This window comes from Bos mutus, chromosome 4 (assembly GCF_027580195.1).
Source record: "Bos mutus isolate GX-2022 chromosome 4, NWIPB_WYAK_1.1, whole genome shotgun sequence".
NCBI lineage: Eukaryota > Metazoa > Chordata > Mammalia > Artiodactyla > Bovidae > Bos > Bos mutus.
In genome coordinates, this window is record NC_091620.1 from 110,250,729 (window position 1) to 110,276,716 (window position 25,988).

At 39.1% G+C, this 25,988-nt stretch overlaps 1 protein-coding gene across 7 annotated transcripts in view; it reads right to left on the reverse strand.

Moving 5' to 3' along the window:
* CDK14 (cyclin dependent kinase 14) overlaps positions 1-25,988 on the reverse strand; it is a 664,341-nt gene that overhangs the window by 326,120 nt on the left and 312,233 nt on the right. For all 7 annotated transcript variants that reach the window (XM_070369889.1, XM_070369886.1, XM_070369885.1 and 4 more), the window contains one exon: positions 10,155-10,278. In XM_070369889.1, coding sequence (XP_070225990.1) covers positions 10,155-10,278 — 124 coding nt within the window. The remainder of the gene's footprint in view (positions 1-10,154; positions 10,279-25,988) is intronic.

Sequence of the window (25,988 nt, forward strand, 5' to 3'; positions counted from 1 at the left end):
GATTGATTTCCTTTGGATGGACTGCTTGGGTCTCCTTGCAGCCCAATATTATTAATAACTTAACACAACACTTGCCAAGTAACAGGCACGATGCTCACTTGGGTTTTCACCTCTGGGCCAAAGAATATACATTTTGAAATGAGGGGAGTTTGGACTAGATAATGAGGGGTTCCTTCAAAATCCAGGGAAAAATCTAAAATAAAAAATTTCTGTAAATGTGAATGTCAGGTTTTCCTTTTTAATTATACAATTACAACAGATTTCAACCTTCCCCTTAGAGTTATCTTTATTCTGAAAAACAAAAAGAACAAAACTTTCTCAGTGATATGATTCAGTCAAAAGCTAGATGATGACTTCAACAAAAACACCATACTCTGCTTCCAATTCTGTCACCAAATACTTGCATATCATATTTATTTTGTATTGTTCTTATAGTCTTCGTATTAGTGATTCTCATTAGATGCTCATAACTTATTTTAAGTATGTGGAGAGCTTACTGGTAACTTTTCAGAATCTTCCAACTTTTCCCATGCCCTGTTGTCCCATTCTCTTGCTGAGAGCACTCAATTTAGCCAATTCATTGACCTCTCTCACCCACTGCCCATCAGTTCACGATTTCCATTCTCTTGCTGAGAGCACTCAATTTAGCCCATTCATTGACCTCTCTCACCCACTGCCCATCAGTTCACGATTCTGGGCTGGTCCTCAGCACTCTTTTTCCATACTTAGGATGGGCTGTTTGTTGTTTCACTCAATTCATTTCTTTAGCTGACACTTCTATTTCAAAACTAGAAGAAACACTTCAATTTGCCTTTCATATCAGTTATCTTTTCAGATTAAAAATTAGAATGTCAAATAACTTGACAGATATGTACTAGACAGATGCTCCATTTTTAAAGTTTGAACTTCTGAAAAAGGTTACACTATCTCAGATCTGCAGCCTTGATTACACACATCAAGGTTATCTTACGAATACAGACATGCATGCATGCTCAGTTGTGTCCGACTCTGTGACTCCATGGACTGTAGCCCGCCAGTCCTCTCTGTCCATGGGATTTTCCAGGCAAGAATACTGGAGTGGGTTGCCATTTCCTCCTCCATATTTAAAGTATGTGATAAAATTAACATACTTTTCCAGACATGTAACTGAATTTCCTCAGCAAATTAGCTCTTAATTGCTTTTTAAAAAATTTTTTTAAATTGTCTAATAGTTTATTCCAGAGAAGGCAATGGCAAGCCACTCCAGTACTCTTGCCTAGAAAATCTCATGGACGGAGGAGCCTGGAAGGCTGCAGTCCATGGGGTCGCTACTAGTTGGACACGACTGAGCGACTTCACTTTCACTTTTCACTCACACATTGGAGAAGGAAATGGCAATCCACTCCATTGTTCTTGCCTGGAGAATCCCAGGGATGGCGGAGCCTGGTGGGTTGCCGTCTATGGGGTCACACAGAGTCGGACACGACTGAAGCGACTTAGCAGCAGCAGCAGTACTTTATTCTTTCATTAAAATGCAAAGAAGGCCTGAGCTTTCTATGATTATCTATTGTAATGGAAGAAACCATTCAAGGTGAGAAGGGAATTATTTTTCCAAAATACATATGTCCTTCATTGAATGTTATCTTAATAATTATTATTAAAGTACATATTCATGACCTCCCCTGGAAACCCCTCTTTTGTTCAGCCCTCCCCTACTTCCAGTCACTACTCACCCCCAAGGGGGAATCCCTGTCTTGATATCTAACAGTATTGATTAGTTTTTGTCTGTTTTCATTCTTTATATAAGTGGTGGTGGTTTAGTTGCTAAGTCATGTCTGACTCTTGCGACCCCAGAGACTACAGCCCATCAGGCTCCTTTGTCCTTGGGATTTCTCAGGGATCAAACCTGGGTCTCCTGAGGTCAGTCTCCTATATTGCAGGTGGATTCTTTACCAACCAAGCCACCAGGGAAGCCTTCTATGTAAGTAGAATCTTACAACATGTACTCTTCTGTACTCTCCTGTATCTGGCCTTTTTCCTTTTTAACACTGTGTGTAGTTGTGGGTTGTATATATGAATATGAATGTGCACTATTTCAAAAATAATAAACCAACACATACAGCATTTTAATAATCTTTAGCAAACAAGAGGAAAGCAAACTAATATTGAAGTGATAGTATTAAAGCACAAAAACAATCAAAATCACAAAATTTTCAAGTATGTCTAACCTACAGAATTTACAGTATATCTTGGATTTTTCATAGTAGATGGTAAGCTTTTCTTGCTTCCAGTAAATTTTTAGAAAACATATGCCTTCGCCTGCAATGACTCACTGTCATCCACGATACTAGAATAAATCAGAGTATTGATGCATGTATCAGTCAAGTTTGACTTTGGCTGTATTTTAAAATGCTTCTTGGAAGGCAAAGAGCAGAAGATAAAGGGAGATCCATAAATAAGGGACATCAATGACTTCTACACTTACCTAACGATTATGAAAACTCATGTTCAAGTGTAATCACAGTTGTCTTAAATAGCAAGTGCTGCTGCTGCTGCTGCTGCTAAGTCTCCTCAGTCATGTCTGACTCTGTGCAACCCCACAAACAGCAGCCCACCAGGCTCCCCTGTCCCTGGGATTCTCCAGGCAAGAACACTGGAGTGGGTTGCCATTTCCTTCTCCATAAATAGGAAGTGAGTGCTACCTAATTCTAAATTTCATTATAGTGCTATTCTTGACATCACATAATACTTCCACTCTGGTCATCACTGACAACCCTTAGGGTTCCAGTCATCTCATATGTAGATTTTTAAAAGATATATTGGTGTATTTCAACTCAGTCTGCATTCCTTATCTGACTTGCTGCCAACAAATCTGCCCTCATATTGTACAGAACAAAAAATATTTTGCATATTGAAATCTTTTTGCCCAGCAGGTTTCCATCAAGAGTAGAGAATGAGATGATCAGCCCTATTTGAAGCGTCTGTTCTGCATTTTAAGATGTCTCGTTACCTCACATGCATGATTTGGCTAAAAATGAACTAACACTTTTGAATTTTCTCATTTTCATGGAGTTTGAAGCTGCCATTCTTAGCAATCAACCCCTCACCACATTGCTTCAATCTGCTTTATGGTGATTGAACAGAGAGATTTCTCATATATAGAGGAGAATATGCTTATTAATTGCATTTTATATAAGTTTCTCTCTTGTTCCCATTTACAACTTAAAAAATATAGCTAAGTTTTTAGACAATTTTTAGGGCAGCAAAACTCTTCTCTATGATATAATAATGGCAAATATATTACATGGCGTTATAATCTGTCAAAACTGAGGAGGTACATCAAGAGTGAACCCTAATGTAAAGTATGAACTTTGGGTGATACTGCTGTGTTCATGTAGGTTCATCAATTGTAACAAGTGTTAACACTCTGGTGGGGGATGTTGATAACGGAAGAGGCTATGCATGTGTGAGTGCAGGAGGTATATGGAAATCCTCTCTGCTTTCCAGTCAACTTTACTGTGAATCTAAAATTGCTCTTGAAAGTAAAGTCCATTTAGAGACTTAAATATAAGGCATCACACTATAAAACTCCTAGAAGAGAACACAGGCAAAACATTCTCCAACACAATTTGTCCAGTGTTTTCTTAGGTCAGTTTCCCAAGGCAATAGAAATAAAAGCAAACATAAATAACACCTAATCAAATGGACAAACTCTTGTATTGCAAGGGAAACCATAAATAAAATGAAAAGCCAATCTATAGAATGGGAGAAAACATTTGTAAATGATGTGACTGACAAGGAGTTAATTTCCAAAATATACAGAGTTCATATAGCACAATCAAAAACAAACAACCCAATCAAAAAATGGGTGGAGGAACTAAATAGACATTTCTCCAAAGAAGGCATACAGATGGTCAACAGGCACATGAAAAGATGCTCAACATTGTTACTTATTAGAGAAAGGCAGATCAAAACTGTTATGAGGTACCACCTCACACTACTCAGAATGACCATCATTATCCCATTAAAAATTAATTTTTACCCTGTAGTGTTGATAAAAATGTAAACTGGTACAGCCAGTATAGAAAACAGCATGAAGTTCCCTCAGAAAGCTAAAAAGAATTGTCATACAATCCTGCAATCCCACTCCTGGGCATATATATCCTGGGAAAACTCTAATTTGAAAATACACATGCACCCTAATGTTCACAGAAGCACTATTCACAGTAGCCAGACATGGAAGCAACCCAGTGTCCATCGACAGATGGATAAATAAAGATGATGTGGTATATCTATACCGTGGACTCTTAGCCCCCAAAAGAATGAAATAATGCCATTTGAAGCCACATGGGTAGACTTAGAGACCATCATACCAACGGAAACAAGGCAGAAAAGACAGAGCATGAAGTGGGCTGCCATGCTCTTCTCCAGAGGATCTTTGTGACCCCAGGATTGAACCCCGTCTCTTACATCTCCTGCATCGGCACGTGGGTTCTTTACTACTAGTAACATCTGGGAATCCCAAATTGTATATGCTAATGACAAAAAAAAACAGTTAAAAGTTTATAATCTGGGGACTAACAGGCTCTTATTCAGAGACTTTAGATTTTATCAAGTTGATAGATGCTACTCTTGACTTCTTTCTGTTCTCTACTATTCTCTACATGAATTCTGAGAGGCAGATTACAAACAAACCCTGCACTCACCATGGCCTCTGCAGAGTTACATCTCTGGAGTGTTCTGCAAATTAATCTAAAATGTGATTTATAATAATTTCCTTTCTCAAATCAAGTCAAGGAACAGCCTGGAGGAGGAAACTACCAACATGAGGAAGGTCATATGTTTAGACCTCTGCTGGGAAAGAGACCTGTGTAATTTTACTTGATTAAAACCACAGAACTGTTTAACTCTGTTCCTGTGTTAAGAAAGCCAGTAAAATAATCCAAGACCTTAAATGCTTGTATCACAGAGTTTGCACTGTCTTTTTTTTCTCAGAGGCAAATTTAACCCAGCTGTCTTTCCATGCAGCAAGGCTGTGCATGCATGCATGCATGCTTAGTCGCTCAGTTGTGTCCTTCTCTTTGCAACCCCATGGACTGTAGCCTGCCAGGCCCCTCTGTCCTTGGGGATTCTCCAGGCAACAATATTGGAGTGGGTTGTCATTTCCTCCTCCAGGGGAACTCCTCAACCCAGGGATTAAACTCGCACATCTGCATCTTCTGCATTGGCAGGCGGAATCTTTACCACTGAGCCACCTGGGAAGCCCCAGAGCAAGGCCATGACCCCGTACAATAGCAGAAGAATGGCTGGAAAATGTGTGTGACACCATCATCTTCTTGCAAAAATTGCAAGAAGCTGCTACTCTACAGACTCATCTATTTTGCTTTAATCTCATTTACATGGAAACATATCTTTTTAGTTTTCATACTATCATACTGCAAATGAACATTAGTTTCTTGGTGAGTTTGTACATTTACTTGTCACACTTCAACAGTTTTCTTTTAATGTGATAACGCATATCACAAAAGTGGGACTCTCACCTACTTGAATTTCCAGAAACCAGAATAAAAAATGAGGTCCTAGGAAGGGATGTGTAGCACTGGTTAGGGATTCACTCAACTGATTTTTACCCACCAGTGAATACCTGATCATTAGAAAATAAATTCATTTCAGAAATGTACAACATAAATAAAAACAGCACTGAGAAGACTCTTAGTATCTGTTCAATGCACTTATTTTTTAGTTGAGGAGTATAAAGCTCAGAGGGGAAAACTAGCTTGAAGTCATAAGCTAGTTATAGACAGTTATAGACAAAAGCTACTTATAGAGTCAGGCCTCTTAATTCAAAGCTCAATACGCTTTGCTCTCAACAATAGTACAATCAATCATTTAAGGTCTGTAGAGTAGGAACGTCAAATCTTATACATCTTTTGTACATGTTTATATTCACTGAGTGTTTATTTCTGCAGCCTGAGGTTACAAATACAATAATACCAAGCAGGTATACAAGGCTGATGTGTAAGAGCCTCGATACGCTCCTGAGGCTCCCACACTCTCAATACTCAGGTCATCTAACTCCATCTGCACTCTTGACTGTGCCCAGCCAGGACAGGACTCATGAAGAAAGAATTAATTTGTAAACTGCTGGTTTGCTAAAGTGAATCAAGCAAAAATTGGGAAATGCAGGTGGGTCTTGGTCTTTACACTAATACTCAATTTTGTTACACATATTGTTTCTTCATTCAGGCAGTATTTCCTGAGCACCTCTAAGGTTCCAGACATAGCAGAGACAAGAGTGAGCAAGACAGGCCCAGTCCCTGACCTTATGGGATTTACAATCGAATAGTACAAGCCAAAAATTAACAGATAAACAAATGACAAAATTATTTCAGTGCACCGTAAGTGCTATTGAAGAAGTTGAACTGGATGATTTTGGAAAGGTGGGCTTTTAAAAAAATATTTCATTTATTTATTAAAAAAAATTTTTTTTGGCCATGTCACAGTTTGCAGGATCTTAGTTCCCTGACCAGGGCTCAAACCCTCAGCAATGAAAATGTGGAATCGTAACCACTGGACCACCAGGGAATTCTCAAGAGGTGATCTTTTTGAAAAAGTAACATAGGATCTATCAGCTGTATGATGAGAAGGAGTCAGCCATGTGAGAAGCAGGGAGAACAGTGTTCCAGGAAATGGGAAAAGCTAAGTAAGAGGTTCTGATGTGTGGACACATTTGGGGTTTGAAATATTTTTTCCCAAAAATAATGTAAAGAGGAACCCATTTTTAGAAATGAATCTGTATTCTACACAATTTTATTATCTTATTACATACAGATGGGACAAACTTCTGCATTAGGAAAACACAGTGATTCTAAACCATGTTTAATTTACTTATTTCCAAATGCATATAGAAAATAAGTCTCAGGTAAGTGCTTCAATATGACTTTGTTTACAAGAAAAAAAAAACAGTACAGTACTTTGACCAACTGGAATTCAGAACTGCATTCTGTTTAAATCTGAATGGGTTTACATATAAATTATCATCTGGGTACTTTGTCCAGCAGGTAAATTATCTTCTGGTTTACTTTGTCCAGTAGGAAAAAGCTCCAAAGGACTAAGGTTGAAATCACTCACTACTGAATTACTACTACTCACTACAAATGACAAAATGTTCATTAAATTATGTGATACATTTTTTGGGGGGTATTAGTGCAATCTATATTCATAGCATGAGTGTCATATTTGTTGTATGTAGAAAGCACATATAATGGTTAATAATTTGCCATTGGTTAAAAATAGTACTGATATATAAATATAAACACATGTGATGATCAATAATTTATTGGAAGATTAGGCAGTTTTATAAGGTAAAATATCTATGTAAATAAATATAAAGACCCTGGGCCACCTGAATTTGAAAGATATGGATCAAGCATCTGAATTCCAGTTTTGTGAGCAGCTACCCTCATACAGTCAAGCTTGGGCAAATTTCTAACCCTCTCTGAATATCTTGGCTCTCTCCAAAGTGTAGGTTAGAATAACTTCCTAGGTTTATGAGACAATGAAATAAGAATTTCTAAGGGTCTGGCACACACAATAAACTCAGTAAATTTTAGTGTTTGTCTCCCCCGCCATATATTTTCTCTAATAAAAATAGCATTAACAATACAAGAATTACGCTCACACAGATTCCTTCTGTCTCTTCTAATCAAAATATGATGGTATTTTTCACATGAGAGAAAAAGGTAGGACAAAGGAACCGCTGCTATGGCTCTTGACACATCAAACTGAATTAAGACCCGGTGTTTCTAATTGTTCTGCTGCCTGGAACCGTCCCATTTTGACTGTCTAGCTCCTCCACGGCTTCCACTGTACTGCCTTCATCTGATACCCAGACACGTGCCCAAGCGCAGTAAATCACAGTTAATTGCATGTCTTAAATTAAAAGACAAAAATGATGCACAATTAATTTGAGGAAATTGTCATTTGGTGAGTGAGTCTCGCTCATTACACTCTGTGCACAGGACGCATGCCAAGTCTGTGTTCCAGGCAAGAAGACTCCGTCTGTGACACTGAGGTTCAACCTTTCTGCAGAGCACTCTGGTCAAACACTTTAAAACACTCAGCACTGCAGCTGGAGTACAGCCAGCTTGCTCTGCAAGGACATTCAACAGAGGGACGGCACATAACCGTGACGATTAGAAAGAACCAAAGCGTTCGGCGATGGGGGACTGAGTAAAAGGCCTAGGTTGTGGCCATTAAGGGAAAATCTACATTGTAACAAATGGTTTTTTTCATATTGAATAAGATAAGAAAATGTCCATGACATATTCCTAAGTGAAAACTGCTTACAAAACAGTGTGGGTTTCTTTTTTTGAGGATTACATAATAAATGGAAGAAGAAAAAGAAAGAATGAGGAGAAACAGTGGGAAAATATACAATAAAAATGTTAACATTTGTAATCTCAGAGTAGTTCATAGTCTCTAGATTTTTCTCCTTTTCTAAAAAGTTTTCTAAGTTGTTTAAAATTACATTTCAATTTATTTCTGAATCTATTACAAAATGTTAGTTTTAAAGATTCGTAAGAATCCTTTAACATGAATTTACCCATTATAATAAAAAAGTCATCATAAAATTAAAAAATAATCCCTAGTAAGCACTTAGATACAATCCTATTATTCCCCTAGTTATACAGACAAAATAAAGTTAATAAAAAATGCATTCTATAAATACACAAGAAAACCATGTTCAGCAAAATTAAATGTTCAATACAATAAATTATGCAAACATATACCTTATACTATATATTAAGATAACAGAAGAAAATCACTATGAATTCTTCTTAGTTTAATACTAATATCAACAAACTAAAAAAATATGTTCATGGTGAACATAATGACCTTGAATTTGAGGAACTGCAAATCTTCTCTCCTCCACACCTCTTCTCTCATCATCATTTTCTACCCTGAACTGAAACACTTTACATCTAGCCACCTAGTATTATTCTGATGCTAAAACTTGACAACAAACAACTTTCTAGCTCACATACACACACACAGTTTCATAATTTTCACAAATAAGAAAAGAACAAAAAATGTCCTGCAATATATCACCAATGATGTTAACTTTTGTTTCAATTTTAGAAGAAAAGAATATACGAAATGCAAGAGTAAATTAATTCCAAACATACTGAACACTCTCCTAACCTTGAAATAAGCAATAAACATTTCCTGCTCTCTTTTATTTCTCGGGGGGGTTGGTGGAGTGAGAAAAGATAATCATATTCTGGAAAAGCCCGTATCTCAATCTCAGGCATCCTTACGTCCCAAGGGTAATATTTCCATTCCACTCTTAATGGAACAAATTTCTAATCAGAATATGTATCCAAAAATAATTGAGGCAATGCAATGTCAACAGATCATGCTGCCATCAGCGCTCCTGATGCTGGGAATCAACTCTGCACGCCAATGTGACAGAGAGCGCGGGCAGCGCAGACACATCAGACCAACAAGCAGGACACAGCAGTTCTGTTCCCCTTTGGCGCTCAAGTCAGTGCTGGAGGACAGCTTCTAAGCTGGAAGAGGCCAATCTCCAAACCTTTCAGGGAGGGGTGACTTACTATGGGGCCAGGCCAGGACCTCCACTTTTAAACTGGCATCAGTGTCTTCCTTTAGAATTTTTGAAACAACAGTCATTTTTGGAAAGGTTAACAATGCCCTTAGATTTCTGACAACAAACACCACTGAATGTATTTTATGATGCTCTGAAACTGTCCAGAGGTTTAAAATTCAGGTTTGACAATAATTGTTGAAGCTGGATCAAGAGTAAGGGAGACCCCTTAAGGTATCCTACTTAAGAATGCGTTTGACATTTTCCTAATTAAAAAAAAAAAAAGATTTCTTTCAAAGTATTTTATATTCAAAATTATACTGACTTCAACTTTGGAAATATATGAAATCTGATTTGTGCTTATTTAAGACTTTAATAAGCAATGTAGACTTTTAAAAAAAATCCATCAAGCATGATGTTGATCATAAAAAAAATTTCTTCACTCCTGAAAGAATGTTACCAGGATCTGTAACGACAGAAGACGGGCACCTAAACGAACGCAGTGCCGCCATATGCCTGGCATTCTCTCCGTGTGACAAAATAGACTGGTAATTAACTGCTTTCCTACCGAAATCTGCCAGCTTCAACTCCCCCGTGTCACTGATCAGAAGGTTCTGTGGTTTCAGGTCTCTGTGCAAAATATAGCGCTGGTGGATGTAGGACAGCCCTCGCAGCAACTGAAATAAAAACAGCTGGAAAAACAGGGAGAGAAAAGTTAAAATACGAACACAGTCCAATGCCACTTTCTACATACAGTCTGCCAAGTACTTGTATTTCTTGAAAATGGGTACCCATCACTAAATTTTCTATCAAACTATTGAAACAGAATTTGCATACATGTATGGAAATTCCTAATGCACAAACTAAATCTGAAAATTTTTAACAACCTATTATGTCAACCCAGAGTTCCTTAGCCAGAAAGATCTATAATCCAATCTTTGTTCTAGAAATTAAGCGAAATGTAAAGAACCATTTTCTAAATAATATTTGATTTCCTCAGGTCTGAACTGATGCTTGAGACAGAGAAAAAACCCTATTCAGAATGTTATAAAAGGAAGCAGAATTTTTTAGTGTAAATTTAATTAACATATATTTAATTCCATGGAAATGATATAAACATGGTATCCAGTGATTCACTCAATAACATGCTTTAAGGAATAGAAAGATAAGATGATTTCAAATAATTAAAACAGAAACAGTCACGGGGTCCAATTATTACTACACTGTAATTACACTGCTTCGGCACATATGGCCACAGAGATTAGGTTGTTGCCTAAAGACAGACGTGTACTTTTGCTAATTACAGAACAGACCCAACCTAAAGGGACAGGAATCACAGAAAACAGAGAAATCAAGAATTCAAGAGCAAGAGTTTCATAAGAAATACAATTAAGAAGCGCCTGATGGTCTTCTCTGTTTCCATTCATATTGGATCATAATAAATATTTCCATTTTGATAACAAAAAAGGTGATCCACTAGGCTTTCCAATACTCTGTTTATTTAAAAAAAAGGACTATCTTTAAACTATTTACTTGCCAAAATAATCCTAATTGACATAGTTTTTAAAAAAAAACAATCTCCTAAAACAAAACTAAAAACAAGTGGTTTTAAGTGCCATCAGTACTGTAGTCTATGTAATCAGCTAGTAACAAAATGCACTTTCTGGGAAATTTTAAAGGAATTAGCTGCCAAATACTGGTAGGATAGGGCTTCCCAGGTGGCAATAGGTGGCAAAGAACCCACTGCCAATGCAGGAGACATAAGAGAAACGGGTTTGGTCCGTGGTTCAGGAAGATTCCCTGGAGAAGGGAATGGCAACCCACTCCAGTATTCTTGCCAGGAGAAGCCCATGGACAGAGGAGCCTGGCTAACTACAGTCCATAGGGTCGCAAAGAGTCAGATATGATTGAAGCAATTTAGCATGCATACTGGTAGGATAAGGATTCTAGAATCTTCACATAAAAAAGACTGGCAACTCCTCAAGGGCCATGGGAGCTAACATTTCAGAATATTTTCCAACTAACTAGGGGCTCTGAAAGCCAAGTAAAACGTTTAAAGGGGGGATACCTTGGAACACTTGTTCACTTGCTAAGTCATGCCGACTCTTTGCCACCACATGGACTGTAGCACACCAGGCTTCCCTGTCCTACGCTAAGTCTCAGTGTTTGCCCCGATTCATGTCCATCGAGTCGGTGATGCCATCCAACCATCTCATCCTCTGTCGTCCCCTTCTACTCCTGCCCTCAATCCTTCCCAGCATGAAAGACAGTAGATACGTTCATTTCAAAATCTTTGTATGTGATAATAAGCTATGGTGTCGGGAAGGCCTAGATTCATTATTTCCAGAATCTAAGCACCAGAAACTAAACACCTGTTCTGTGTTAGGCTGGATTAAATCACTGGCTCAAGAATCTCAGGAAGTAAACTTCTCCTGGACTCCTCCTTTCAGTCCTTCCTGTGTAGCAGATGGAAAGACTTAACGCCATCAGCAGCAGCTTCCAGCCTCATTCCTCACTTCTAAAACCCCCTGCATCTCGAAGCGGAAAAGCTTACAATTTCAAAGAAAATCCAAATCCCTTCAGTTCAGAAGGGAAAAAGGATGAGCAAATAAAGCCACTTTGCATTTTCAAAAGCTTTTCATCAGTCACATAGGCAGATCACAAAACAAATAAACTGAATTTCAAAAATAAACTGATTTTGAAAGTCTGCATTCTGCAAGGTGCTAGCTGGGACTTACCAGACTGTGATTATCTACCTAACCACAGCAACATATTTTAGCTGAACAAGCAAATGATACAAAGTGCCAGCTGCTATTCTACGCATCATAGAATATGAATTCTTTTGATCTCTGTAAAGAAATTTTTTAAAAAGATTTTTTGATGTGGACCATATTTTCTTTAAAGTCTTTATTGAATTTGTTACAACACTGCTTGTTTTATGCTTTGGTTTTTTTGACCCCAAGGCATGTGGGGTCTTCATTCCCTGACAAGTGATTGAATCTGTACTGTGTCGGAAGGCGAAGTATTAACCACTGGACCACCAGGGTAGTCCCTGACTCTGTAACAATTTTAATGGTGATGGTACCACTATTCCGGGCTTTCCTGGTGGCTCAGCTGGTAAAGACTCTGCCTGTAATGCAGGAGATGAAAGAAATGAGAATTCGATCCCTGGGTCGGGAAGATCTCCTGGAAAAGGAAATGGCAACCCACTCCAGTATTCTTGCCTGGAAAATCCCATGGACAGAGGAATCTGGCAGGCTCCTATAGTCATGGAGTCAAAAGGAGTCAGACACAAATGATTGCACACATCTGTGCCCACACACACACACACATCACATCCTATCTGTATCAGTGATGAGGAAACTGGAATCAGTTTAAGTGCTGGGACTAAAATCCAAGAAATTTGACTCCAAAATCTACTCCCTTAACCACTCTACTCTAGGAATCCTGGCCAGAACACAAATAGGCAGTGTCCACACAGAAGCTGCTTCCTCCAATCGGCAAGAAAAAGCACAGGCGTCTAACAGCATGGCCTTCGAGGCCACTGAGCTGAGCCCTGACTCCAGCTGGGTGCCCAGGCATTTCCGACCCCAAGCACACTCAAAGTATATTGCTGTTCAACCCTTTTCCCTCGTTCTTACGTCTTCTCTCACAGAAAAGCCTTGTCTCACTTTTGCCTGCTAATCTCCCTGTGTTTCTTAGGTCTCTCCTCAAACGCCACTCCTCCCTGGACCCCAGGCCTTCAGTCTCCCTGCAGGTCTGTGTGAGGTGTTCCTCCTCTGTGCTCCAGGGGCAGCTGCTACATCTGCCTATCACAGGATGGGATTCCCCTGTCTCCCCAGAATGTGTTGTTGTAGTTCAGTCACTCAGTCAGGTCCAACTCTTTGTGACCCCACGGACTGCAGCACGCCAGGCTTCCCTGTCCTTCACTATCTCCTAGAGTTTGCTCAAACTCATGTCCATTGAGCTGGTAATGCCATCTCATCCGTGGTTGTCCCCTTCTCCTCCTGTCCTCAATCTTTCCAAGCATCAGGGTCTTTTATAATGAGTCAGCTCTTTGCATCAGGTGGCCACAGTATTGGAGTTTCAGCTTCAGCATCAGTCCTTCCAATGAATATTTATGGTTGATTTCCTTTAGGATGGATGGGTTGGATCTCCTTGCAGTCCAAGGGACTCTCAAGAGTCTTCTCCAACACCACAGTTCAAAAGCATCAATTCTTCAGTGCTCAGTCTTCTTTATGGTCCAGCTCTGACTTGCATACATGATTACTGGAAAAACCATAGCTTTGACTAGATGAACCTTTGTCGGCAAAGTGATGCCTGATTTTAATATGCTGTCTAGGTTCATCATAGCTTTTATTCCAAAGAGCAAGCGTCTTTTAATTTCAGACTGCCTCAACCATCTTCCTAATCTGCTCCCACAGCTGACACTCATTACTAAGTAATGTGATGACTGAACAGGATTTAGGGACATCTGGATGAAGCAGATAGAAAAAAGAACAGACTCCTGGAATGGGAGTTTCTAGAAGCTAAGAGTAGAAGTGGGAAGACCAAACAGTCCCAAAGGGCTCTTCTTTTAACACCTTTACTAATTAGCAGAAATATATAATCCTCATGTTAATCCAGAAGCTATTCAAATAGGATAGCAGATTAAAGAGGATTAAGAAAATCAGTGTTAGGGAAAGATGCAACCACACACTCAACTACAGTTGTATACATGACGAACTAAGCTCCAAATAAGACAGACAGAGCCCAGAGCATCAAATGAGAGCCCCACACAAACTTTTAGATCTTTGAACAATGCACAAAGTTAAGTCAGAACAAATCCCCAGATAATACATTCCTTAAGGATTTACGAAGTGCCAACCATCTGCCAGGTGCTATCATGTAAGAGGGATGCAAAGATGAATAGGATGTAAGATGTAGTTCCTTGACTTGAGGAACTCACAGCCCACTGGATATGAGAGACACATAGATTCATGTATCCATGCTAAGTGGCTTCAGTTGTTTCTGACCTGGGAGACTCTGTGGACTGTAGCCCTCCAGGCTCCTCTGTCCATGGGATTCTCCAGGCAAGAATACTGGATTTGGTTGCCATGCCCTTCTCCAGGGGATCTTCCTGAGGCAGGGATTGAACCCATCATCTCCTGCACTGGCAGGTCAGTTCTTTACCACTAGCCCCACCTGGGAAGCACATAAGCAGATTAACTGCACTTAAAGAGGTCTGCTTAGCAGCAGCAGCAGCAGCACTATGACAGCTACACAAACGGGGTGTAACTGAAGGCCCACAGGAGGGAGGACACTTCATTACGCATAAAAGTTTAGTAGGAAAAGGAGCATTCATTAGATACACAAGATGAGACAATGTATTACATGACAAACCTCTTGCTTTTCTGAGGGAAAAAATTGAGGAAAGCAAGCAAGGAAATCACTAGGCAGATGAATTAATAAGAAGAAAAATTCTAATTAATGAAAAGAAGACAATATATGAAACTATAAAATGATCAACATACCGTCATCATAATAATGGTGGTGAAGGGGCAATATAACTCACTAAAACCATTAGTAAGGGCTTGCCTGATAGCTCCGTTGGTAAAAAATCCGCCTGCAATGCAGGAGACCCTGGTTCGATTCCTGGGTCGGGAAGATCCCCTGGAAAAGGGAAAGGCTACCCACTCCAGTATTCTGGCCTGACAATATATGAAACTGTAAAACCATCAACACACCATCATAATAGTAATGGTGATGAAGGGACAATGTAATTCACTGAAACCATTAGTAAACTTGGAGCATTTTCTGTTAAACACCTTAAAATGTTATTTCTAAAACACCAAGTTTACTAATGGTTTCAGTGAATTATATTGTCCCTTCAAGGGACAAGGAAAGAGCAGTCATTCCGAGTTTAACAGAATGTGCCATAGAACATTGCCTGGGAATGTTCTGAGAACCCAAGTCTTAGGGATTTCTTTCTTTAGACATGCAGGCAAGTATCTAACTGGCCCATGTAAATTTTTAAGAAAGCCAGTTCACTGGGTTGTTGTAGAAATCACCACGTAACAAGCTAAGTTTGATCTCTGTGAAAACCAGAGGGTACTATGAGAACAAGAAGTACCACCAAAGGAGGGGCTGCATGCAGAGGAAGAGGAAACATCAGCTTTGTAGCTCCCTAATAAAACTTGGTGAACGTCGACGCGATCTCAGGTACTGAAAAAAAAAAAACAAAAAACGGAAGACAGACTCATAGTAATTGAAGGTTTACACTCATTTGAAGACTGTTCTGGGACTTCCTGCTAGTCTAGTAGCTAGAACTCAACAACTCCCAATACAGGGGGCCCGGGTTCAATCCCTGCTCAGGGAACTAGATCCCACGTGCACACAGGTATGCTTAGTCGCTCACTCGTGTCCAACTCATCGCAACCCTATGGACGGTAACCTGCCAGGCTCCTCTGTCTATGGGATTTCCCAGACAAGAATACTGGAGTGGGTTGCCGTTTCATCTTCCAGGGAATCCTGCCCACCCCAGGACTGAACCTGTGTCTCCCGAGTTTCCTACACTGCGGGAGGATTCTTTACCAGTGAGCCACTAGGAAGCCCTCTAGATTCCACATGCTGCAACCGAACAAACAAAAGCCCCAGTGTGCCACAGCTAAAAGACCCCAAGTGCTGCAACTAAGACCCGGAGCGGCCAGAGATATAAGCAATAAATAAACTTGAAAAAAGACTAAGTAATTTTATGTGTCTTTTATAATCTCGTATTTTTTTCCTTTTCTTTTAAGCAAATGAGAAAACTAATGCTCTTAAAGCCCAAGAAACTTACTCAGTCAATCCAACCATCACACAACACTCGTGAACTTTCCACTACACCTCATTATCTTAACCAAGGATGATGCTTACTAAACACATGGATGAATACAGCTATACACCCAATATAATCAAAGTACTTTTATTAAGTGAACCCAAGTTTGTAAAAGTCTCAATTAATGTAGTATGTAATAAGCATATGGTTCTTGAATGTCTATTTTTGCTATTTAAAATCCTCTTAGAAGTAAATACTATGGCAGCAGAAAGCTTTATATACTGAAGTTGATAAATTAACATATTTTTCCTTTCTATTTGCTTATTATCTACTGTAGTAACCATAAGGTCTTCCTAAGAATATTTTGTCCCCTTAGGGCATTTTTTTTTTTAAATTTTTACAGCATTGTGTTGGTTTCTGCTGTACAACCGTGTGAATCACCCGTAATTATACATATATCCCCTCCCTCTTGAGCCTCCCTCCCTCCCCCCCCCCAGCCCACCCCTCCCAGTCATCACAGAGGGCCATACTCAACTTTATGAAGGGAGAGGTCTTCAGATTCTTCAGTTGGATCACTGAAGAGTTATACTCCAGTTCAAATATGTTCACTTTTTGCAATAAGAACCCCAATGGGAAAATGCCTAAAACAGCAATGACGTGATGAACAAGGACATTTTGCCAGCAGGAGATCTATCTATAACCCTGCTATCTTGCCATCCCCAGCAGAAAGCAACTCATATCCTCGCGGCCATGGCAGATACTGCTTGGGAATATCCTTAATACTCCTTCTAGTCTCTTCTGAAACTCTTTGGACTTTGAGTAGATAAAAAAAACAATATCAAGATAAGGCTATCAGAATATTTAGAGCAAGTTGATTAAAAGCACACACATCATTGGACTCAGCACGTTATATCTGTTACTCAGAAGAATTATTGGCACTTGCAGTGAGCAACAAATTTTTTACCCCCTTCATCCCCCTTCAAAATCTAAGGATATCTGATTTTGACGCTCTTTGTCTCAATGTTTACAATCAGATTTATGAATGGTCTGAAAGGCATGCATTATTTAATGTATAAGGGTCCATTTAATATGAGACTCAGCACGGTGAACATTTGCAGATTTTCTAGGCAAGGGTTCACGATCTTCAAGGGATGTCCATCATCTCTTAGGGTTTATTGCAGCAACTAGCAATAGATGAAAGGCCTATGGATAACACGGAGAAGGCAATGGCACCCCACTCCAGTACTCTTGCCTGGAGAATCCCATGGATGGAGGAGCCTGGTAGGCTGCAGTCCATGGGGTCGCTGAGGGTCGTGCACGACTGGGTGACTTCATTTTCACTTTTCACTTTCATGCATTGGAGAAGGAATGGCAACCCACTCCAGTGTTCTTGCCTGGAGAATCCCAGGGACGGAGGAGCCTGGTGGGCTGCTGCCCATGGGGTCTCACAGAGTCGGAAACGACTGAAGCGACTTAGCAGCAGCAGCAGCAGCATGGACAGCACTAATTCTTCTTCATGAAGAGTAAAATCTCAGTCCTTTTTTTCACTGACCATGCCATAATTTTTTATTATTTTTAATTGAAGGATAATTGTTTTTGCAATCTTGTGTTGGTTTCTGCCATACAACATCAAGAATCAGGCATAACTATATATACAGAGAGAGGCAGGATATATATATATATATATATCCCCTCCTCTTGAGCCTCCCTTGCACTCTGCACGTCCATTCTCTACATCTGTGTCTCCATTCCTTCACTGCAAATTAGGTTAATCAGTACTGTTTTTCCAGATTATATAACTTTAATATAATATATTTGTTTTTCTCTTTCTGACTTACTCCACTCTGTATAAAAGGCTTTAGATTCATCCTCCTCTCTCCAACTGATTCAAATGCGTTCCCTCTTATGGTCAATATTCCATTGTACGTATGTACCACACACATACCCCAACTTCTTCACCCATTCACTGAACAGCACTAATTCTTACAGAGACAGTCAAGCTACTTTTCTGTCACTTGCACACCAAGGTTAAATACCCGTCATCTTAAGTTGCTCACCTTGAAAATGGTTAATTTTCTCACATGCCCTTAATATTTGTCCAAGCTATAAAACTGTCTCATTTCATTATTGTATGGATAACAGCAATAGAAGAGACTCTGCAATTTAAGCAACTGCAGTAACTGCTGTTTACTAAGTACTTAATAGTAAATTAATCTTCCTACCAATTCTACTAGGCAGATCCTATTATCTTTATTTCACAGATAAAGAAATAAAGGCTCAGAGAAATCACATGAATTGGAAAAAGGGAGACACAGCACATGTAGCAGAGGTCCATTTCCCATTCCCAATACTTATATTTCCCATTTTTGTCTTGCTCTGACACCCACAATTTAAAATACTGCTACCACAGGTGTACATGTATACCTGTGGTGGATTCATTTTGATATTTGGCAAAACGAATACAATTATGTAAAATTTTAAAATAAAATAAAATTTAAAAAAAAAAAAAAATAATAAAATAAAATAAAATACTGCTACCAAAAAGCGTATGTATATTGTTTGATTAAACAAACGGTAACGAAAAGTAATACACTGTGTGACTACAAGGATAGGAAATATGACATTAGCAAAGAAACCAAAGTAGTACATGGGTAATAAATGCTTCAAATAATATGCCTCATGGTTAGCATCATATTATTTAAAAATCCAAAGATGCACAAGCATTAAATTACTCAATACATCAAACTTTCTAGGAGTAAAAAATAATTTAAAAATTTGAGTCCTGAAATATCTAGTGAATAGTAAAATACTTTCTAATAGAAATCAGATAATGATTTTACTGCAATAATAGGTCTTCTTCAATTTTTCAAAGTATGATTTATTTCATTTAGTCGAGTTTCAAATTTGAAGATACCTAATGCAAATATCAAATCCTAATCTGTAATGCAATGTACATAATTAATGCCCAAATAGTTTATATTTTATAAAGCATCTTTGTAATTTTATGTGTTGGATTTTTAAAAAAAGAATACTAAGAAAGCTCTATGGAGATATAAGGGAGATAGAACTAAAAGTCCAGGTAATAAAAACTATGGTATAATTTGTCACTCTGGACATTCTGAACATATTAAGTGTGCTCCTGGGATGGTGTAAGAGAAACATTTATGCCAGGGCGTCAGATCAGAGATGCGCCCCTTTTTTGCCATGTACTACAGTCAGATTGGGGCTTCCCAGTGATGCTAGTGGAAAGCCACGTGCGAATGCAGAAGATGTAAGAGACGCAGGTTTGATCCCTGGGTGGGAAGATCCCCTGGAGAAGGGAATGGCAACCCTCTCCAGTATCCTTGCCTAGAGAATCCCATGGATAGAGGAACCTGGAAGGCTGCAGTCCATAGGGTCGCACAGAGTTGGACATGACTGACGCGACTTAGCACGCACATATGCACAGACAGATTCAGTTCTCAGGAAATCTGAGGATTTAGGGGAGTCTGCCTTGACATATCTTGTTCTATTTGAGTTCTTCTAGTCAACTTTCTGCTTCTTCACTCCACTCCCTCTGCTGAGATGTGTAACACGCCTCATCATTTCCAGATAATGTAACCAAATTTACCTTGCACTCTACTACATTTGTACATTAATCTTCTATACTAAAAATGATAACCTTCTGGAAAAGGGAATAACTCTGAGAATAAGAATCTCAAGTACTTGGGCAAAGTCTTGGGGGAAATGACCTTGCACACTTTCTGTGCCCCTTAAGTTGGCTTCCCATTCTGCCCACTCCTCCCGCCTCAGTACAATGGAGGACACCAGCAAGGGGTTATTCTAAGCTCTGAGATGCCCACAGGGACGAAGGTGACTGGACTCATGGGATCCAGAACTGGGATACTTACAAGGAGTCAAACGGCAAAAACAGAGCCTGGTTTGCCCATGCTCCCTGAAAGAAGTTCATTAGCTTTTTTAGAACGCTAATATATTACACTAATGTATAATGTATTACATAATAAGTAGGCTTCCCAGTTATGAGGGTTTGTAGGTATGATGATGAACTGGGGAGGGCTGAGGACAAGAACCTTCCGTTTAACAAGGTTGGTCAGAGCTTCCCTGGTGGCTCAGTGGTAAACAATCTGACTGTCAATGCAGGAGACATGGGTTCGATCCCTGATCCAAAAAGGCCCCCATAGCTGCAGGATAACTAAGCCTGTGTGCCGCAAATAATAAGCCTATTGAGCCTGCACTCTAGAGCCCAGGGGAACGTGCCACAGCTGCTGAAGCCTGCGTGCCCTAGAGCCTGCATGCCCTAGAGCCTCTGTGCCCTAGAGCCTGCGTGCCCTATAGCCTCTGTGCCCTAGAGCCTGCATGCCCTAGAGCCTCTGTGCCCTAGAGCCTGCGTGCCCTAGAGCCTGCGTGCCCTAGAGCCTCTGTGCCCTAGAGCCTGCATGCCCTAGAGCCTCTGTGCCCTGGAGCCTGCGTGCCCTAGAGCCTGCGTGCCCTAGAGCCTCTGTGCCCTAGAGCCTCTGTGCCCTAGAGCCTGTGCTCCACAACAGGAGGAGCCGCCATAACGAGAAGCCTACAAGCTGAAACTAGAGTGTAGCCCCTGCTCGCCACAATTAGAGAAAAGCCCACGCACAGCAAAGACCCAGCATGGCCAAAAATAAAACAAATAAATAAAAATTATTTTAAAAAATAAAAAGTTGCTCAGTAGCCTAAATTTAGTATTAGGAATATTCCCTACCTGAGTAGAAACAAGACAATCAGATTTAAGCTACTGGCTTATTAGTTACCCAACATAATTTTCCAAGAGAAAAACTGAAACAGTTGTTTCAAGGAATTCAAATAACAAAATAATGTTGAGTACACACTGACCTTACTGGTATGCACTTTTTGAAACCAAAAAGAAATAGAATGAAATACAAATTTTTACTCAATTTCACTTGTGAATGCATGCACTGCTTCCCCAACTTCAGAGCCATTCTTTTTATACATGATGAAAAGAAAAAAATAGAATTTAGAAGCCTCTTGAGAGTCCCTTGGATTGCCAGGAGATCAAACCAGTCAATCCGAAAGGAAATCAACCCTGAATATTCATTGGAAAAACTGATGCTGAAGCAGAAGCTCCAATACTTTGGTCACCTGATGCAAAGAGTCGACTCACTGGAAAAAGACCTTGATGCTGAGAAAGATTGAGAGCAGGAGAAGGGGGCGACAGAGGATGAGATGGTTGGATGGCATCACTGACTCAATACATGTGAGTCTGAGCAAACTCCAGGAGATGGTGAAGGACAGGGAAGCCTGGTGGGCTGCAGTTCACGGGGTCACAAAGAGTGGGACACAACTGAGCAACTGAACAGAAACAATAAAATGGTTTTACTGCCTAAAGTAACATCTCAGACACTATCAGCATGAATTGTCTTAGTATCATTTGATAAGGCCAATGTAACTTTAAAAAAAAATGAGAGAGAGATGCAGACTGAAAAACTGATGGAGCTGATGAATCTTGAGCATAAGAGTCTTAGAGACAGATCACATCTGCAAGCTAAACAATAGAGAAAAATATGTTTCAAGTGGCATGCAGTAAAGACTCTGAGTTTGATAGGTATGATAAATAAACTTCTCTGCATCCTCTTTAGAAAGGTCACAAGTGACAAAAATTTCTGTATTAATGAGAAAATATCTATGAAATGTACTGGCTAGTCACATGGAGGCAGAACCTGTCTAAACCAATCAGGAAAATCCCCAGGAGTGTATACACACACTACCACTCAGCTAATTTCCCTCCTGCGTTCTCTTGTTTGTCTAGGAAAACACGCCAACAAAGGAGTCAAGTGCAAGATTCATTTTAAATAGGAGAGGGTCAAGGTGAACGGCTTGAAGCTTAAAATCCAGGAGGGTGTTTTTCCTATTCCCCCTGGATATCTGCCCCCTAAGCTGGGTAATTCTATCTGACAATTAAAATATCACATGGCATTATTCTAATGACTATGTGAATTTCATCAATCTTTGGGGTAATTCCATTTCAATCTGGGTTTTAAAGCACCTCTAGGAAAGAGTGGGCTGTTTAATTAGCTGCCTTGATTTCTTTGTCTGATTCAAATCGTTATAAGCAGATCAGCAGATGATGCCAAGGATACAAAAGACATGTTCTCAACAAGCAAATGCAGGCCCCACATCTTAGCCAGAAATTCACTATTCAGACTACCTCTGAACATCCAACACAGTATGAATTGACACATGGATTTCACTCTTTCGTTGTTAATCTTTCACTTTCTAGATATGGAAAATTATTTTGTTATAATAGAAATAGGATGAAAAGGTTCAAAAGAAAACTGGACAGGTGCTGAGACTAGGTGTCAAATTTTTAAAACACTGGAATGACTTCATGAAATAACCATATTTCTCAAAATACAGAAAAAGGAAAGGCTTTATAATATTCACTATAATGCATAGTAGGGAATCATTACCAACTAAATGAAAGTTCTAATGCAAAATATGGAGAAAGTCAGGTGTTATCTGATTTCCTATCTCAACATTAGAAATTCTCATTTAGGAATCCATTCACTGTGCCATCTGTATAAGACAATCTTAATTTGGCATAATATTATTCTGACTGTTATACACCTGCCTGTTCTCTGGACTATGAAAGAAAAATAGCAATTTTTCAACCATAATAATCCTCAAGTCTTTTTAATTAATACAGATATTTAGATACAAAATAAAAAGGCTTTACATCAAAAGAATTTCAGATGCTTCAGAGAATAAGGCAGAGAATTCAGAATTACTTTGGATATCTTTGATTACAGTTCTGTAAAAAAAAAAAAAAAACAAATGTGTTTTTAGAAAAAAATCGTCTAGAAAAGTCATTACGATAACATGGAAATGAAGGTAATTACATAAAAAATACAGGAAGATCCAGGGTTGTCATGGTAATAAGATGTAAGCATCTACATTTCTGGATATGAGCTGGAGACAGCATCAATTAATCTTTTTTTTAAAGATGAATCTCAATTTTCAGTCTCTCATGCTTGCCATTTTTTAAAGAACACACGAAAACCTGAATGAAAGAGATTTAGACTGTCACGGTTGCTTTTTAGAAAACCAATCAATCTGTAAATCACTGAGGATTATACAGTGAAGAACTTTAGGTTCTGTCTTCAACTCAACTATGATAGTCAACACCCAATAAAATTCATAGTGAATGGTTTGTAAAGGGGAGAAAAATGAACTACCCTCCCCCCAAATTCTTACAAACCAATTATCATGTTCTAGCAATTGGTTGTTATGCCTTTAATCATCATAAATATTTATAACAAGGCCAGTGTCCTCAGGCTTTCCATTCAGGTTTTAAATTGCCCTCTAAGTAATTAACTGCTAAAATTACCCATTTGTCTAAAATTGATATTATGCTACAATACAGACCATTAGTTAATAGTGAATATTTATTTCAGAACCATATTGCAAACAGACTCAGTTTGTAGGCCATTAAAGCAGCAGAGTGACTACAGAAATTTAGTTAACACTGAAACAATCTTTTTTCTGATGTGCTTATTCCAAAGCTTACAAGGAATATATAGCACAAAAGATAAAACTTTAACAGATGTTTTGCTGGGATTTAGTACAAAATTACCATAGACTACTCTGTGGCTTATTATGAAATCACTAGCTATGTACTCTTTCCTTTGTTCCTTTCTACCCCCTCATTCCTCAGTGATACATCACCTTTGTAACGCTTGCAAGCTGACCTGATTTACTGTAAAGAAAAATCGCCTGAATTCTTAGATGCATGGTATCCCAGCTTTTTACAATAAACAAGTTATACGAAATCTAAACAAAGATATGCACATTTTTATAATCCGAGAGAAATGTTTAAAATATTTCTCCATATCATCATGCCACATAGTGATGAGAGCAAAAGTCAAAACTGTCAAATTTAGAAGCAAGATTTGATCAGTATGTTTTCCTTCTGTTCACTATAATCAATATCTTCTATTTATCACATCCAACCCTTTAATAATCCATGAAGTATTTAACCAGATGCAGAGCTTCAGAGTTATTGCAAGAACTTGCTCTTTTAAAGACAATCGTTTATCTCACCTTGATTTCACACCCTGCATTTATAGAGACCCATTAAAAGATCTTATTTTAGCTCAGCTGTTTTTCTTTATCAGCATCCAGCACAGCATTATGAACAGCTGTTAACTTAGTAAATATTATTCTTAGGTTCTTCATTTTGCATTCAGAAATCTTAAGTGACAATAAATATCACCACATGAAAAAAATAGGTTAATCCATCACACAGAAATACCCATGGGACCTCTACCACTGTGTCATAGTCAGGCTTCTTTGAGAATAATTTCACCTGCAGTGCAGATCCTACATGGAGCTCTGGAGGAGGGCACTGTCTCTGTGCAGACAAACTGTGAAGAAATGCCAGTGCGTAATTAGCTGAGTGGCCCCCCATAGAAAGCAACGTGGTGATAAGGGCTGTCTGCTTCCATGCACTGCAATTCAGATGCCAAAACACAGGCATTAACAAGATGCATTCTGTTTTTTTTAACTTCCCGTACCCTCAGAGAAGGTAGGACTATTATCTTCACTATGAAAATGCTGACAAACCTATGTGACTGAGAGCACATAAAGTCACAAATAAAACGCTAATTGCAGTAATTTAATAAATGACCCATGCAATGTAAGGAAAAGAACATTGGACAAAGAGTCAAAATGCTCTGACAAAATGATGTTGATCTTTATTTTATATCAAATGTGGCAGTTGAAATGGAAGACTGTTTTAGGATGCTAATCCTGGAATGAGGCTGGCCATAGCAGAATCCTAAAGAGCTGTTTGTCTTTTTTTAACTATGTAATACATCAACATGTAATATTGATTACATATTACAATAATACATATTGATTATAATACTGTATTATCATCATGTAAATGTTATTTGCAGCTGAGCCATTACGTTTCATATAAATACTTTTCTCTACTGCACAATAATTTGTTTTTCCTGGTGTAACAATCTAGATCTTTTGTTGGTTGGTTGGTTTGCTGTTGTTGAGTTTTCTTTGGGGTTATCACTAATTCAACACCAAATTCTTCTTCCATCTTGTGCCTGAGTGCTCAGTCACTGATCTGTGTCTGACTCTTTGCTACCCCGTGGACTGGAGCCCGCCAGACTCCTCTGTCCATGGGATTCTCCTGGAGTGGGTTGCCATTTCCTCCTCCAGGGGATCTTCCTGACCCAGGGATCAAATACGCATCTCTTGTGGCTCCTGCACTGGCTAATTCTTCACTACTGAGGTGCCGGGGAAGCCCCTTCCAACTTGTAAATCTGCTCAAACACATTTGATAGTCTATCTGACAATTTCATCTTAGAAATCTCGCCTGGAGTCTTCTGACCTGTGCGATTGGACTGACGGGTTACTCTTCCAGCCTGATGCACCACTGTTATACTGGGATTCTTTTCATCATCTCAAGGATCTCCACCCCTCTTTAGAGGTAGCCTCTACTGCCAGGTTTCCTTTTCTTCTCTGCCTTGGTTTATTCCCTGAGTTACAGGGTGGAGTATATCTTCAAGTCGTTTTCTGAGAAAGGATGCAAGGTATGCAAAA